The sequence below is a fragment of the Puma concolor genome, chromosome B2, assembly GCF_028749965.1.
Source record: "Puma concolor isolate L17-30 chromosome B2, mPumCon1.1.hap2, whole genome shotgun sequence".
Taxonomy (NCBI): domain Eukaryota; kingdom Metazoa; phylum Chordata; class Mammalia; order Carnivora; family Felidae; genus Puma; species Puma concolor.
Genome location: NC_141671.1, coordinates 4,188,385 through 4,205,505, shown reverse-complemented (window position 1 = coordinate 4,205,505; position 17,121 = coordinate 4,188,385). Strand labels below are relative to the sequence as shown.

The following is a 17,121-nucleotide window of genomic DNA, read 5'->3' as shown; positions in this document are numbered from 1 at the left end:
GGAACCAGAATCAATTCCTGTTGGAGGCACCGATGACTATCCGAGAGTCCTGGGAAAACAGGAAGAAGTTCAAACGATCTTTTTCAACCCCCAGAAAGAAACTTCTTTGGTACGTGAGATCGTTCTACACTCTCTTCCTTGTTATAGCTTCAGTATTCTTCTCCTTACAAATCATCATTTCATTTGAAAGCACCTCTGTGGTCTCCCTTCAGTTCTCGTTACATGCTCCAAGCTAGCTCCTTGTAGCTTCTGGAAGTGCCCGTCTTGCCTCCACTTGAGCTTTTCAATTCTGTCTTGATTTCTAGTTAACCTCATTCATTTAATCCATGCCTGGTCATTTCCTGGTCGTAAAACCCCTGGAATCTAGCTAGGATAAGTAGATCTCTGTTTTGCCTGATGCAAATAATCCTAATCTAAATAATTTGAAAATGGTCTATTCAATTTTAGCATGTGAATTTTAATAGAATTCAACCACATAAATAAACACCCATGTTTCGTACAATGTATACAAACCATAAAAAAGTTAATTCTGTGGATTACAACCTGAAATTTCTGGCCCATGCTGAGCTCTATAACACATGACCATCGCTGCTAGCCGGTCTTCTATGTGTCCATAATCACCCCCACGAAGGTACTTATCAGTGACTGTTTTCACACAGATTTTTATTCATCCAGTATTTCCCAAAGAGGAAACTTCAAAGGCAACAGGGATTGACGTTTCAAGTGTGTCCAGCAGTTGTCAACCCTGGCTGCATGTTAGAAACCCTGCAGCGTGTCTAACAACCAGGGGCACCTGGGCTCCCCCACAGACCAGTTCATTCAGTGTCTCTGCGGGTGGACCCCTCATCCGTGTGTTTTAGAAACTCCCCAGGGAGACCCAACAGGAAGCCAGAGGAGAAACGCTGAGGCCGTGGCCAAGAATATGAAGGAAGAAGGACAATACGGAAAACGTGTCGCAAAGTTAACGGTCAGCATCGTAAGTGTGCAGCTCACTATCCTCAGAGGCGGGTGATGGTCTTCTCTTTGGCCCAGTCCTGGATTTCTGCTTGTCCAAATGTGATGTAAAAAAACATGCCAAACATGTTGACGGCCGCAGATAGGAAAAAGACATTCCTCCATCCAGACACAGAATCCTGGAGGCAGAGAGTGCAGAATGATCAGCCTCGGGTTTCCTTCTCCACCCGTTCTCGAAATCTTCCATCTCGAGTATTGCAACATTGATCTCAAAGTATCTAGGGAATGCTGTGCAATAGCCAAGAAGGTTTTGTGAAATTTTGGGGGGACAGAATGACACCACAACGAACATTGGGTACTGGATTAAGAGAGATTTTTCTTTAAATCAAAATAAGTTAACCTACACTAATGTCCTTCTAGAAATTTGGATCTCAACATTCATGAAAACATCACATTCCTCATTGAAAGTTATGCTTCAAGTGACTTTTTTTTTTAAAGAAAACATTTATTTTTGAGAAAGAGAGAGAGAGAACAAGGTGGAGAGGGACAGAGAGGGAGGAGGCCAGAGGATCCGAAGCAGGCTCCGTGCTGACAGCACACAGGCCGATGTGGGGCTCAAACCCATGAACCATGAGACCGTGACCGGAGCCGAAGTCCGACGCTCAACCGACTAGCCAACCAGGCGCCCTTAAAGTGACATGTTTAAGACCTCACCCTTGCGTTCTCTCTGTTTAGTTTTTGTCTTAGCTGTTGACATCAGTGTCACCAGCCCCACTTGGGTGGACATCTCAACACGGCGTGAGTTGTATTTGGCTGGGATGATCCTTCTCATAGTTTGTAGTTCATTTCTGGCATTATAGTCATGGCGGACTCCTAGCTATTTGGTCAAACATTAACCTGGAAACTAGATCACATGGAGACGTATTAAAAATGAAACGAGGGAGAGACGCCTGGGTGGCTCGGTCGATTCAGCGTCCGACTCTTGATTTCAGCTCAGGCCGTGATCCCAGGGTTGTGGGATCGAGCCCTGTGTCCCGCCCCACACCAAATGTGGAGGCTGCTTAAGATTCCCTCTGTCTCCCTCTGCCCCCTCCCCCACCGTATTCTTTCTCTTTCTCTAAAAAAAAAAAAAAAAAAAAAGAGAGAGAGAAAAGAAATGAAAAAAGAAAGAAAGAAAACTTTTTTGTAAGATGACTCTTATCATCCTGCCACCACAGGCTGGCTCCACTTTTCTCTGGGGGCCTCCTAGCCCTCGCTTCCCACTGAGCCAGCCTGACGGCCCATGACCACAGCCATGACCTCTTCACCGTGACTTCGCTTCTCTTTTTTTACAGTGGCCTTGGGACACTTGGTGTTTCCGTTTTGTAATTTTTTTCTAATTAGAATTAGTCTGAACAGACTTCATAATCTTTGTCTCCTGCCCCTCTGTCTTCACCCCTTACCATCCCTTGACGCGTGCCATTCCCTCGGGTCAGAACCAACAACTGCCTCATGCTTTTGCTCCGGGAGGCCACCTGGGCTCTGTTCTCTCCACCTCTGCCCATTCTCATCAAGGTAACATCCAGTCATTTGTAGAGGCTCAGCTTATACTGTTCTTTCCCTGGGAAACCCGACCTAACAAGACTGTCTTTCCGAGTCCCCTGTGAGTAGAGTGGTTGTGTTTGACACCGTGCTTGTTGTCTCGGTCGGACCGTACAGTCGTGGAGGGCGGGGGCCCCGCCGTGACGCCCCAGCGCCTCAAGCGGTACCTGCTATTTGCAGACTTCAATAAACTGGCCAACCTGGCTGATGAGGAATCCGGTGGCTGTGGAAGAGATGATCCCCGCGATGAGCCCGAAGCCCCTGGAGATTCCCATGAGGAAACTTGCGTATCTGTGGGGTGAACATTTCACAGATGGTTTCCTTTTTATTTTCTGTTGAATTTCATCTAGTTAATTAATGTATTTATTTTGGAAGGAGAGCCAGAGAGAGAGGAGGGGAGAAGGGCAGAGAGAGAGGGAGAATCCCAAGCAGGCTCCACACTGTCAGGGCAGAACCCGACACGGGGCTCGAACCCATGACCCTGGGATCATGACCTGAGCTGAGATCAAGAGTTGGACGCTCAGCCGACTGAGCCACTGGGGCGCCCCAACAGATGATTCTATATAGAAAGCTGTCTAAGGCTTTTCAGCAACTCAGCTTTAAGGCAGTTCGGTTATTACAGCAAAGTCATTTTGCTTAACGCTGTGTTTTGTTCACCTAGAGACATTCAGGGCAATGTCTGTTTGCCAACCCTGAAATCATCTCTCTGCCAGGTCAACAACCAGGGATGACCTCAGTCTCCCCGGAGACCAGGATTCACCCCGATCCACATCCCAAGGCTGCTCCGCATGGCAGTGCCCAGGACAACAGACTCTGGACAAAATGCCTGAATCCAAATCCTGGCTCCACCTTTGTGTGACCCTAGGCACGTCATTTAACTTTCTTGTGCCTTCCATCTTCTCCAGTTTAAAGTGAGGGCAGGTGCACCTGGGTGGCTCAGTCAGTTAAGCGTGTGACTCTTGATTTCAGCTCAGGTCATGATCTCATAGTTCACGAGTTCAAGCCCTGTGTCGGGCTCCACGCTGACGGCACAGAGCCTGCTTGGGATTCTTTCTCTCCCTCTCTCTCTCTGCCCCTCCTGTGATCATGCCCTTGGTCTCTCTCTCAAAATGACTAAATAAACTTAAAAAAAAAAAAATCATGATTTAGAGTGAGGACAACAATAGGGCCTACCCCATGCAGTTGTGAGATCAGATGTGTCGATATACATGTCTATCGAGTAGGGCTTGGCTCATGGCAAATGCATACAGTTGAGGGAGCTAATATTATCAGCTCTGAAAGCTTTTCCAGAACACATGTGTGCGGGCCCTTTCCCAGGGCACGCGGTTTAGTCTCGGGTGGGGAGGCTTGGGAAGCTCTTCATCTGTATAATACTGGCCAAGGTCGGCACCTGTTGCTCTAAAATGCCTTAGGTCGTGGCCACGTAGTGACCTTTCCAGTTAGCTGTCATCATTTATCATTCTGTCGTCTTGCGCGTGTCATAACGGGAAGGAGTTGCAAGAGGGGGACTGAGGCCTAGCACCTCTGGAAGACCGTGCACGAGGGGAACAAACAGGTGTAAGTTTCTACCTGGGGGCGACATCTAAGGTGTTGATGATGAACCCCGAGTCGCACAGATTGCTAGTCCCAGGAATGAGTATCAGCAAAATAATGGTGGTCACGTAACTGGAAGCCACGAAGGGGAGGGCCACGGCACACAGAGACGGGAGGAGGAGCCCTGGACGATGAAGTCACAGCGTCAGGAACCCTCGCAGACCACATGTGGGAAAAAGGATCAGTTAACCAAGCCCTTGCCCCGGCCCTTACCTAGGGATGAAAAGAGTTTTCGGACAGTGATTAGTCTGAGAAGATTCCTGGACAGAAGGAAGTCTGCCAGCTGGCCTCCTAGAATCGTGCAGCTTGAAGCAGCGACGAAGGGCAGGGATGACAGAACCCCGCTCTGAGGGAAGGAAACGTGTTCCATGAGTGTGGACGTGCATGGAGCACCAGGGAGGTTCAGGCAGGCGGGTGCCGTGAGCCCACCCCACGGACGTTCGAGTCTTTTTCAGGGAACTAGTGTCCTTTTCCACAGGGGAAGAACGCCGTCTCAGGGAAGAGGGCCACTCACGCTGCATTACAGTGGTGTCCGGAGAAAAGTAACATTAATCTCTAAGGGAAACAGAGGAATCAGCCCGTGTGGCCGTGTCGCACAGATCTGCCAGTCAGCGGTCGTGTAAGCCGAGGCCCATCATCTTACGTCTACGTGTCCCCGTGTCCATACAATGGCAGTCATTACAATGCCTCTCTCAAGGTCATCGTGAAGGTTGTGTGAGGGGTTACGTGCAAGGGCAGGATGCCGTGGGCAGCACAGAGCCGTTTCTCCTCATTGCCGTTACCATTTCCCCAGAAGGACCGGAAGTATACTCACATCTCTGATGTTAACGTGGAGCACGGAGCTGATGTAGGTCGGGAGGTATGTTATGATTATGGTGCATAACCAGAAATGGCTGAAAAACCCCGTGAAAATGGCCCAAAGCGGTAGGCATCTGGCCATAGCCTTTATGGGGATAGATCGTCTAGGAGAACTGGACTGAAAGGAAATATCTCGTCAACTTGGGGTTGGAACAGCCCCGAGGGGACCTCTCCTGTGAGGCCCACCGCCGCCCTAGGTACCTCTGCACGGGCCACAGGTAGGAGGGGTGCACTGTACCTGGTGAGCCAGTGAGGCCACAATGTGCTCCTTTTCCCGGACGCTTATGCATGGGTGATGCGTGGGGTCATCATAAATCACTGTGAACCACAGGAGACAGCAGACGCAGCCAATGCTACCTGGGAAGCCGGGACCCAGTTAATTTTCAGGTAGATTTGTATGCTGGGGGACGGGGGTGTCCTCCGAAATGGCACGCCTCTCCCTCAAAACACGCTTATCAGTTCTTGCTTATTCCACCAAAGGACCTAAACTTTCCTTATTTCAATTCTTCTAAAAAAAAATTCTTCTAAAAAGAAAAAAAAGCTCTCCAGTCTCCACCTGTCAAGCACAGAGCGCCATCTGTCAACGTCAGAGCCGTCTGGAGAGAACACGGGGGGGGGGGGTGGCGGGGGGGATTGTACCACTGCGCAGCTGGTTAATTACTCTTAGGGCCCCAGTTATAGTTTTTCTTATGACACACGTTATTGTCTTACTTTGGAAGATGTGAACAGTCAGGATTGAAGAAGACAGGAATCATACATACGTGAAACCACCTGCCAGAAAATCGGTGGGGCGAGGCCAAGTTTCTGGCATATTTGCAAAAGACGGTGTTATTTGTATTCAAACAATGCATCCGTTAGGGATTTCCGGAAGAAATATTCCTTGACGGTACGTGATTAACACGTGCAGAGAGAAATGACCCGGGATTAGCATCATTAGTGAGGAAGCCTTGCAAGCCAGAACCGTATTGGATGGCATCCTTTGGTCAGAACAAGAGAACAGGCCTGTGTCTCGTGGCTGAGATGGGTCATTGGAAGAAGGTTGGATGTTAACAGTCTCTGGGGACTAATGTTCTTTAAATTCCCTCTAATGACGGGATCCGTCCATTCTTTTATTTATCGAGCAAGAAGCCAGGCACTGTGATAGTACCAAAGTGATAAAAAAAAAAATTATGGAATAGATTCCTTGCCTCACAATTTCACAGTCTCGTGGGGAGGGACGGGGGGCAAATAGATAAGTGTGTGCCAGCATAGCCTAGAGAGGGAATTATCAGTGAGCACCACAGAGGGCAGGAAGACAGCATCCGACAGGATAAGGCTTGGAGGTCTCCCTAGGGGGGCGTGAGTAAATCGAGCTTTGCAAGATCTGCCTGGCAGAGAATAGGTCAAAGCATCTTTGCAGTAATCGCAACTGTAATAAAATACGAAGACGCGTTTCAGGTGTGTGTCGCCAACTCTCAGTGACATTGACGTGCCAACCACGGGGCAACTAGAGCCGGCATTTCGGACACGGTGGCGGAGAGTCTGCAGAAGACGCCAGGGGTGGGAGCGGAAGGCCGTGCTCCCCATTCCTCAGAGGCCAGCCCCACGCGGAGTGTCATCTCCTAGACTGGGGTAAGGGAGCCACCGGTCCTCGGCGGCCTTCGTCACCTTCTGTTCCACAAAGGGCCCGTTCTCTCTTGTGGGCACGGGGGACAGAGAACGTGGGCATCACGCTGAACGGCTGGGACACGGGGCGCTCGGGACAGAAGGGAAAGGGACTCACCAAAGACGTAGAAGATAAACGGCCAGCCCAAGGCCTGGGAGATTAGTCCCCCCACGCAGAGGATGATGAAGGACCCAAACGCTGCCCCTGAGGAGAAGAGGGAGAAGAAACACTTACGACAAGACTGAGTGTTCTCCCTGGACGTTGTCCCGGCAGCGAGGAGGCCGACTCAGAATTACTGCGTGAGGACAGCCTCTCTTCCCGCTCACGGGTCCCCCCCGGGACAGCCACGTGGAGTAACTGGGATGGATCAACAATACTGATGCGCCTCCTGACACTGCAGCGTGGCTCCCTGAACACCAGGGAATGCCTCTGCCCCCCGTTAGGGCGCATGTCGTCGGCAGCAAAGTCCTGGAGTCCCGTCATCGGCTCACGCGCAGCCGTTCTGGCCACCCGTTGGCGGTTCGCATGTGGACAATTCACGCGATCTCCCGCACGGGTTAATTCCCTCTTTGGTAACATGGGAGCTTACAACGTACTTAATGGTCAGACACTTGTGAAGATTAGCCCAGAACAGCAAAGAGCTCAGAATCACTTGGGCTCTTCAGACTCTCCTTTCCAGGCTGATGTCTGTCTCTCCTTACTGCTGTGAAATCTGCTCGTCTTAATTCCCGCTTGTGTGTCTTTGCTGAAATGGTGTTTCAGCGCCATTAGGTAAGTATTATATAAATTTACTTGATGGTCTTACATTTATGCAGACCCAAGTTCCAAACGTTTTCCCACAATGCGTTTCTGACTACCCCAGCTCACAGCCGCTTCTAAACCCCAGTGGCTTTACAGCGCCGAGGTAGCTCTCTCTTACAGAGGCTATGTAACCGTCTCACATTGTTCAATCTCTCGGTGGCACTTTCTCCTGCCCGTCCCCACCCCAGACATCCCAGGCAGAGAAGGAAAGACGCGTTTGGGTGAGGCCGATTCCACAGCTCTAATGCACGTGTATATCCTTACCTGACCCCGCAATGCTGGTGAGTTTGCTTCGTTCGAGTGGGGGAGCCCACTTTGCCCAGATGGTAAACTGACCTGTCCAGGCCATGCCCTGAAATGAACATCATTAAGACCTTCGGTCTTAGTACAGTTCAGGTACCTGTGTCCCGCTCCGAACGAGAAAGTATCTGGATACCTGGGCCATGCCCTGGATCATCCGAATCACAATAACCAAAATCACTCCGAAGTCAGCAGCCAGCGGTGTAAAGAGGGTGAGGAGGGAGGAGATCAGCAAACCAGCACCAAGCATCTGTTTTGCTCCGAATATCCCTGCCAAATATCCACTTGGGATCAGAGTCACTACTATCCCATAGCTGATGGAGCTAAAGATGATACCCTGAGTCTCTGGGCTCCATTCATATACAGAGGCCTGGGGGGCGGAAAAAAAGAAAATGCTTCGCTAAGAAGTTCTTTTGTGAGAATCTACTTTATTTTCTTATTAAAAAAATTTTTTTAAATCTTCATTTATTTTTGAGAGAGAGAGACAGAGTGTGAGTGGGGAAGGGGCAGAGAGAGAAGGAGACACCGAATCCGAAGCAGGCTCCAGGCTCCGAGCTGTCAGCACAGAGCCCGCCGCGGGGCTGGAACCCACGAACGGTGAGATCATGATCTGAGCTGAAGTCCGAAGCTCAACCGACTGAGCCACCCAGGTGCCCTGCAAAAACCGACTTTAAAACCAGTGCTGCTTGGGTTGGTGGGATCCTGGTATAAAAATCTACTTATCTGTATTTGTTACCTAGCAAATATTCCACCTCTTCCAAACGTGCAACCAATTATACCCCTAATTTGCTCCTTTCAGAGGAAGAGTAAAAACAAAGGAAATGAAGAAGGAAAGAGATAAAGAAATGATTACGTGGTAAGAAGAGGTGCATGAAAAACAGCCATTGAGAGAGATTTCACCTGAGAAAGAGTTTCCTTTAACTGTGTGCTTCCGGGAAAAGTTCAGTGACATGTTGACTTCTATTTCAAAAATATTAGGAAAGCACAACTTCCCTGAATTCTCATCAAAATCTGTCCTTAAAATCAAGTTGAGGAATTATGGTCTGCCCTGGCAGAGATGACTTCCTGAAACATGCACTGCACGTTAATGAGATCACATTCTTCTTATGAGGTAAGCCAATAAATAATTTTTGGCAGCCTACTAGGCTTGTGGCATCATGCTATAAATTGAAGAGACAAAGAGAAATTTGAGAAGAGACAAAAACAATTTGCAAAGGTCCCAGGAAGGAAGCAATGCTTGGACCACCCTTTGAAGGATGATTATGATTTGTACAAAGAGAAATAGGAAAAGTCATTTTTGTTGAAGAGCGAAAGTAAACTTGTAGCATTTGGAGTGAAACCAAATGCTGAGAAACTAACCAGGACTCTGAGCTGCTCAGAACAAGGACCTTCCCTGGGCCACTGACAGCAGATCTGAGTGTGCTGAGAAGTGGGACCAGATTTTTGGAGGAGCCCGGCACGTCAAGAGAGAGGGAGAGAAAGGGTATTGAGCAGGGGACAGGGACAGAAGGAGAGAGAGAATCTTAAGCAGGCTTCACACCCGATGTGGGGCTCAATGCAGGGCTCAGTCTTAACCACCATGAGGTCATGACCTGAGCAGAGATCAAAAGTCAGACATTTAATCAACTGAGCCACCCAGGCACCCCGAAGCTGTCTTGTATTCTTGAGCACAAGAATGTGAATGTGTAGAATGAGTGATGGAAAAAAGACTGGAGGCAGAGAGGTCATTATAAATAAGCTGGGTCCAAGGTAATACAATCATGAAATACAAAGGTGACATCAAAAATCTACAGTAAGGGGCACCTGGGTGGCTCAGTCGGTTAAGCGTCTGACTTCGGCTCAGGTCGTGATCTCACAGTTCGTGGGTTCGAGCCCCGCATCAGGCCTGTGCTGTCAGCTGGAGTCTGGAGCCCGCTTCGGCTTCTATGACTCCCTCTCTCTCTACCCCTCCCCTACTCGAACCCTGTCTCTCTCCCTCTCGAGAGTAAATAAACATTAAAAAAAAACAACCCTGCAGTAATTGATAGTTTAAAGGAAAAAATTTAACAATAGGGTATAATCCTGATTCTTCTACAATCCTGTGATAAACATTTTATTTAACTCATTGACGAAGAAGGAATTGGTAAGCTGTTACAGCTGGCCCAAAGAGAACTCAGAGACCCATAAGCAGGAAGTAATGCTGATATACTTACCCCTGTGTTAAATTCCTTGATGGATGTGCTGGGGTTGCTGAGGGTATCTGCCAGAGGTCCTTCTGCGGAGGCGTTGGATAGACCATGCGGCTGAGAGCTGTTCACCATGGCAATGATCGCAATGCTCAGACTCACACGCTGGGTTATCATGGTGAAGTTTGAGAAGTGCATGATGAGAGCCAGTCCATACCGTAAGGAACAGAAACCTGGAGCTAAGAGACAATACGGAAGGACGCACTGAGCATCCTGACCGAGGCCGCCGTCTTTCCGTTTCTCCCACGACTACACGTGGAAAACAACAGGGCCCTTGCTCTGCCCCACTGCCTTCTCTTGCCAAAATAACCATGACTACGGTGCTCCTTGGCCATATTCTTAAATTGACTTCAAGACAATGAGTCTGGGCTCTTACAGTCAAGCAAAGCAAATACAACCTTTTTCCAGAGGTGTGGGAAGCAGATGGTAACTGTAGGAAAGTCTAAGGGAGGGCGCTTATGTCATATTGTCCCCAGCAAAGTGAGTGGGGGAGGGGGGAAGATGGCGGTGGGGGGGGGGGTCAAACCGGTGCCCCAGCTGTGAGTCAGAGGTCCTGTCCGTTTTGCATATACATTTACCTTAAAGCTGGGAGCTTTGTACTTACCACGGAGCTGCCTTTGAAAGAAGCTGACGGAACACCCAAGGATTCACTTTTAAATATCTGAGATAGTGTGTGTGGAAACGAGCACCGCCCCCCACCCCCCATCCCCGACTCCTGAATGTGACGCTCACTTGGAAACACCTTTGTCATGTCACTAGACCCTGCCTCCACGTATGCCCAGCTTTCAAGAACTAACACAGCGGGGCTCCTGGGTGGCTCAGTCAGTTAAGTGCCCGAATTCAGCTCAGGTCATGATCTCATAGTTTGTGGGTTTGAGCCCCGTGTTGGGCTCTGTGCTGACAGCTCAGAACCTGGAGCCTGCTTCGGATTCTGTGTCTCCCTCTCTCTCTGCCCCTCCCCCACTCACACTCTGTCCCTCTCTCAAAAATAAATAAAGATTTAAAAAAAAGAAAGAAATAACTAACTAACTAAGGGCCACTTTTACTGAGTTTGGAGGTGATATGGCAACAGGCCAGTATTCAATATGTTACAAGAGCAACACATTCTTTAAAAGTCCCCACAAAACGCAACAAGGGACCAATGTTGCAAGGGTTCCCAAGCAAATGATGGATTCAATCTCTTCTGTAGATTTGGAGAAATGGAACTAAAGAGAACCAAAAAGAGGGCCTGTGAACAGATAAAAATGTAAGGAAAGAAATCATTTGTAATGGCCAAACAGCCTCAGTGATAGGACTGTTTGCCTGCGAAGGACATCTTTCCATGCCACTGGAGGATTCCAAAGCCGCTTGGCAATCACATCATGGCAGGAATTCATGCACAAGTTGTTTAAAATGACTTTTTCAAGACTTATTCCGTTCCTTACGTCCCAGGATCTGTTGGGCATTTGTCTTGATTTCTAAGAGGTAACTCAGTGGGGCTCCCTAAAAAAAAGCAACGGGTAACAGGATGAGGGGCCAGAGCTGGTCCAATGTTGTTCAGAGAGTCTTTATAATGGGTGACATGATAGAAAGAAAGAAAGAAAGAAAGAAAGAAAGAAAGAGGGAAGGAGGGAAGGAAGGAAGGAAGGAAGGGAGGAAGGAAAGAAAAAGAAAGAAAGAGAAAGAAAGAAAGAAAGAAAGAAAGAAAGAAAGAAAGAAAGAAAGAAAGAAAGAAAGAGAAAGAAGGAAAGAAAGAAGGAAAGAAGGAAAAGAAAGGAAAAGAAAACAGGAAGAGAAAGAGAGGAAAAAGAGCCGTGGAGATAAGCTTCCAGCCTTCCAGCAAGTAGTCTTGATGGAGAAGATTTACCTTTCTTGGGCGAAGGCTTCTTGTCCATTTGGCTCCTCTGGAGGCAGTGGTAGTCTCTGTGGTGGACTTTCCCTCTGCCCCGAATCTCTTTCGCCACGACTGGTTTTGATCTACGGAGTGAACAACAATCCGAAACACGGCACACAGATAACTGTCTCATGTTAACGTGGTCCTCTCTCAGCACCGGTAAAAGTTTTGATCCAACATGGCTATACGATTGACATTTTGAGCATGCTTCTTGATTTTTACGCTAATGGAAAACTCAGTTTTTACAAGAAAATCCAGCTGTAAGCACCAGCTATGTGACTTAGAGCCTCGTCATTTAAATTCTCCAACCATTCATTCTTATAAGAGTAAGCCTCTTTCTGGAGTGTGCCACAAGAATTGAATGAGAAAATTGCAAGCCACAGAGAACCAAAGGCGAGGCGTGTTGCGGCTTAAGGTGGGTCAGAGGACAGGAAAGTTAAATAAAGCTCAGGAGCTGGGGAGAAAGTTCCAGAATAGCCCTTTCTCTCCTTATGATCATGTTGCCATCCCTTCTGTACAACCAGAACGATGCTGTATTGTGGCTTCTCTGAATAGGAAGGGGGACATTGCATAACACTTAACGTGTATTACCTTTGAGGCTCTAAAATGTTCATTGTTGCCTTTACTACACACAATTTGGACACTTTCTTGGGCTGAAAAGTTTTTCAAACCGTGTGTAAAATCACACTGAGTGAGGCTTTCTACTACAATTCCAAATATATCCAGTTATGTTGAGAGGAAAAGAGAATTCATGATCCCCAAATTTGATACTCATATAGCAATCAAACTCTCTCGGTGGATACATACATTGATTTCCTTTAGGAACAATCCTCATCCTGAGATCGCTGTCAATATGGCAGCCATTCCTAAATTTTACAAATACTGGATCATGCTTATATTTCATCGCTCAAAACTTTGCATTCTTTCTGCACACAAATTGAACAAGACCTGTCTGCACCCTCAGGGATGTTCATAACCTATGACTTTAGGATAGAGGCTCATAAAGAATGAGAAGATGAAGAATTTTGTCCCCCCATCATTCGCGCCCGTGTTGATAGCTGCACGTCCCCAGAAAGAGAGGCAGGTTCACATAAGCGCCAGCAGTGGCTAATTCTGGGTTATGGGACACGGTGGTCACATTATTCTAAAGGATTTTCCATATCTGCTAAGTGCCTTTGCTGTTTGTTTGTTTTGTTTTTTTACAACTTGTAGACACTCGTGTTATACCGAGAAGCCGCTAGTGTGAAAAGATCGATGATTGGGCCTCCAGTAACACAGACGGGACAGTCTTCTGCTCGCCAAGTGTCTCCTGAATTCTAAGAATAAGATCTGCCCATCTAAGTTTTGAAATTTTCTTTTTTGTTTACCTGGACCTAGATGGATGCCCAGTTGCTAAACAAGAGAAGGTCAGCACCAGGAATCATGTTGGCTTTCGTCCTGCCGTGGAGGGCTTACGAGCCTTGCAAACATCTGGCTGAGATCAGGAGCCCCGGTCAGTGCGTTTCACTCAGATCCTAGCTGAAGCAAAATGGAATGGACGCCTCGTTTACCCAGAGTTTGGACCACTTTGTGTCTGATTTCCCCTGGTATGTAAGATCCCAAGACTTGCCTGAAGGCAACTTTTTCACCGTACGTGTAACCAAGAGTCATCACACCCCAGCTACAGATTCCCCACCAACCGCTCTGATGAGTCCTGCAGGCCCCGAGCCCTAGAGGTGAAAGACGCTCCGAGATCTTCTGCCCAACTGTTCACCGTGCTGCTGAGAAAACTGCTGTGTGGGAAGTCCGAGAAGTGGACACAGGCCACGTAGGTCACAGAGCAGCACGGGTCTCCTGACGCCCAGCCTGCTGCTGCCTCTGTCTGCTAGAGCCACTTCCCCTATATGCTCATATTTTACGCACAGCCTAGAATGCAGTAGGGTAGGCTCTTTCGGGAGGGTTCCACAGGGGAAGTTACATGGCTTTCCTTTTTTTAGTCATTTCTTCAAGAAGGACATTTGATGGTGAAAATACTTTCCAGTCGAGCTTCGAATAGTTAAAAGAATAAAAACGACTGCCTTTTCTTGCTGTTTTTGTTAGTACAATCCTGCCACAAACCTTCCTTTCCCTTGTATCTGTTGCCACCCCACCTTAGCTTACACAACTTCACAGGCTGTTTTGAATTTTGTCTCAATAGCTGACTTCAGTTGTGAACTTCCTGTGTCCTTTGCACGAGACAAACAGAGAAATCGGGCAGACCTCCCAAACCACTGTAGCCTAGGGGCTCTCGGGACGTAGTAATGGAAACGATTTTCCTAAAGTAATCGCAGGAGCCCGTGAAACGACAGGATCTGTGCCTTGTCACGACCGATAGGCGCTCAGAGACAGTGGTTTGAGTCTGGGTCCAATTGTAAGCATGGCTGAGGACCCTCCATTCCACAGTGACACTTCTAAAACCTTGTGAGTCAGAGGCAAAACTATAAGTAGATATAGGAAAATGGAAAAGAAATGAAACGAAAGTCTTATCTTTTAAAAATAATTTCATGCGGGGCGCCTGGGTGGCTCAGTTGGTTAAGCGACCGACTTCGGCTCAGGTCATGATCTCGCGGTCTGTGAGTTCGAGCCCCGCGTCGGGCTCTGTGCTGATGGCTCAGAGCCTGGAGCCTGCTTCCGATTCTATGTCTCTCCCTCTCTCTACCCCTCCCCTGCTCACGCTCTGTGTCTCTCTGTCTCTCAATAATAAATGTTAAAAATAATTGAAAAAAAATAAAAATAATTTCATGATACAATATTGAGTTGTATTTGATATAAAATTAACAACGTAGACAATATGGTTTAGGCCTAAGCAAAAGAATCATTTTTTCCTATTGGTCTCAGCCTGGAACTCACTGTTTCATTATAGTGGTCTTTCGATTGCTTAGATTTCCCCTAATCCCCAGCCTGTCTTGCATCATCTCTGTTAGTCCAATCCCCCAGTTTGCTCAGAGTAAATGTTACATGTGGCTGAAAGAGCATGAACCTGTGGTTCAAAGGGTATCCAGGGACTACGTTCTTCTCTGCCATTCACAAGCTGAGCTTTTTCATTTCAGCTTTTTCACGGTTTTCAAAGTCTTTCAGCTTTTTCACAATTTCATACACTAGGGGAGCTTTAATTGAATACGAAATAGAAACAATCAGGAAGTATGGGGTTAACATTACTTCACAGGACTATTGTGAGTGGAAAAAAAGGTCTGAAGCATGCCTTCTGATTGTAAAATGTACGTTGTAAATGGTTATTGACATTAACTACAGCAATAATAATAAACAGGCATCAGATTGGCACTCGGGACCTCTCAGGTGAATCAGTCCCGATTTATGCATTTCTGGAGAAGTGCTTCTGATTCATCATTAAACTGGTCTTAAACATTTCCTTTGGAAAGTGGGTTCTTCCAGGGGCGCCTGGGTGGTGCAGCCAGTTGAGTGTCCAACTCCTGGTTTTGACTCAGGTCATGATCCCAGGGTTGTGGGATTGAGTCCCGCGTCGGGCACCCTGCTGAGCCTGAAGCCTGCTTGGGATTGATTCTCTCTCTCTCCCTGTGCCCCTCTCTCCTCCACTTGCTCTCTCTCTCTCTCTCTCTCTCTCTCTCTCTCTCAAATAAAGAAAACAAAACATTTAAGTGGGTTCTTCTACTAGAATCCACGAGATGGGAGAATAAGGGATGCATCTTGCTAGAACATCAGAGAACATCAGAGAACAAGAAGCGGTTTCTTCCATGTTAGTAAGACTGAGGCCCCTTTGTGTCACCTGCCCCTACCTTTCTGAAAAATCGGTAGGGCTGAAGTAAAACTGGTTATTCCAGTAGGTAATTTATGTCATGCGGTCAATTCACTTATGGATTTAATCGCGAAAAAAAAAGAAAGAAAGAAAAAGAAAAAGAAAAACCGTATCAAGCACCAAGAGTGGGTGATCCTAGAAAGCAGAGTAACGCCAAAATCAAGCGCAGTTGGGTCAGTGCCTTGGGGGACTCACGGCTCGGCTCGCCAGGAGATGTGCAAGATTCCCCTTGACCCTTTCCTCCAAGTGACAACCTCAGGCTTGCCTTCCAGGGCAACCGTGCTTTGGACTAGGGACCTTCTCTGGCAGGTTGGGAGAAGGCACCTTCTTCAGTCTTCACCAAGAGCTTCCCATCGGAGCACCTGTGGGTGCTCATCATGGTCTCTCTGAGCATCTTCCCTGAGCTCTGAGGGCAAGGAGCCAGGTGAGCTCCACAAGCATGTACGTTCTCTTGCTTTTATCTTATTCACAACTTCCTATTCGCCTTTTTTTTTTGAGACATCATTTCAAATATACGTGGCAATCTGAAAAGACTCATCAGTCACAGTCCCCAAATCCAAGCCTTATTAGTTCTGATCCAGCATTTTATCCCACAGTGAAACCCACCCAGCTCCTCAAGGTGCCACAGTTAATACAGAATCCCCAGAGAAGGGACCACTGTCCAGTGTCCATGGACATCGGTGGCCTCTCAAGCCGTGCTCTAGAGTATCGATTGAATTGATTGCACGTTTTAGAAAGTCTCTTCTTCATTTTGAAGCCAGAAACCGTTCCCAGACGGGAATCCTTAGGCCGCTTTCATGGTGCTCCTCTGACTTCCCCTCAAAGTGCTCCCTCCCTTTAATGGATCTCTGATTGATTAGTAATTATCCTCAGACCCAAAAAGAAGAAAAACACTTACCTTCGCCATTAAACCAGTATTTTAAGCCCTAGACTACAAGGCTACTTGAAGAAGTTTCCGTCCCTTCCTCCCTTTCAAATAATTCCACAGAGTTTCACAAGGATAAATAATTAGCCACGTGGCAGTCAGACAGCATCAGGTTTGGCCCCACATTCTCAGAGCAGAGAGCCTGGGTTTGACTCTGCTGCTTAATTTTTAACTTCATTTTCAAGTCCCCACTGATAAAATGAGTGTCTCGAAAGGTGACATCATGTTTTTCTGCTCAGAACTGTGCATGCAACCAAAAAAAGTCAACAAGCATTTTTCCTGAAAGGAAGGGGCCATGGTGTGGAGGAAACAGCAAAGCTCTTAGGATCGGAGAAATGACGTCAACCCCACCTTCACTTCCTGGTGTTTTCTGTGGCCTTGGACAAGTCACCCGCCTTCTGTGAATTGGTTTCTACATCAGTAAAGCAAGATTCTAATACTGAACTCGTGGGGGGTTTGCACAAATTAAATGAAATATTTATGCTGACCGATAGTAGGTCCTCAATAAACGAGACGTTCCCAGGGGTTCTGGTAAGTCAGCTAGACTTTCCTTAAGTGCCCACATGCTAATAA

General features: G+C 47.5%; 1 protein-coding gene across 3 annotated transcripts; it reads right to left on the bottom strand.

The window, feature by feature from the left end:
- Nucleotides 1–869: 869 nt before the first annotated feature.
- Nucleotides 870–16,677, bottom strand: SLC17A2 (solute carrier family 17 member 2). Of its 3 annotated transcripts, none has more exons than XM_025917203.2 (13): nucleotides 16,522–16,677; nucleotides 13,198–13,348; nucleotides 11,804–11,913; nucleotides 9,925–10,136; nucleotides 7,869–8,102; nucleotides 7,697–7,784; nucleotides 6,749–6,835; nucleotides 5,225–5,343; nucleotides 4,943–5,104; nucleotides 4,342–4,474; nucleotides 4,105–4,252; nucleotides 2,736–2,826; nucleotides 870–1,133 (listed from the first exon to the last, which is right to left on the bottom strand). In XM_025917203.2, the coding sequence occupies exons 3-13, from the start codon at nucleotides 11,829–11,831 to the stop codon at nucleotides 999–1,001; spliced, it is 1,437 nt and encodes a 478-aa protein (XP_025772988.1). In that variant the 5' UTR covers nucleotides 11,832–11,913; nucleotides 13,198–13,348; nucleotides 16,522–16,677; the 3' UTR covers nucleotides 870–998. The 3 variants fall into 3 exon arrangements, with proteins under 3 accessions (XP_025772988.1, XP_086562200.1, XP_086562201.1); XM_086706074.1 differs by having other exon boundaries at nucleotides 13,198–13,344; nucleotides 16,522–16,675; XM_086706075.1 differs by lacking the exon at nucleotides 7,869–8,102.
- Between the last annotated feature and the right edge of the window lie 444 nt (nucleotides 16,678–17,121).

Bases quoted from the DNA above. Each gene is read 5' to 3' on its own strand.
- SLC17A2 (XM_025917203.2), bottom strand. From the start codon at position 11,831: ATGGACAAGAAGCCTTCGCCCAAGAAAG. The intron at 8,103-9,924 runs GTAAGTATATCA...TCCGCCCCCCAG, and splicing joins TCAAGGAATTTAACACAGGG to GCCTCTGTATATGAATGGAG. The intron at 4,475-4,942 runs GTGAGTATACTT...TCCTTCCCTCAG, and splicing joins TCCACGTTAACATCAGAGAT to AGCGGGGTTCTGTCATCCCT.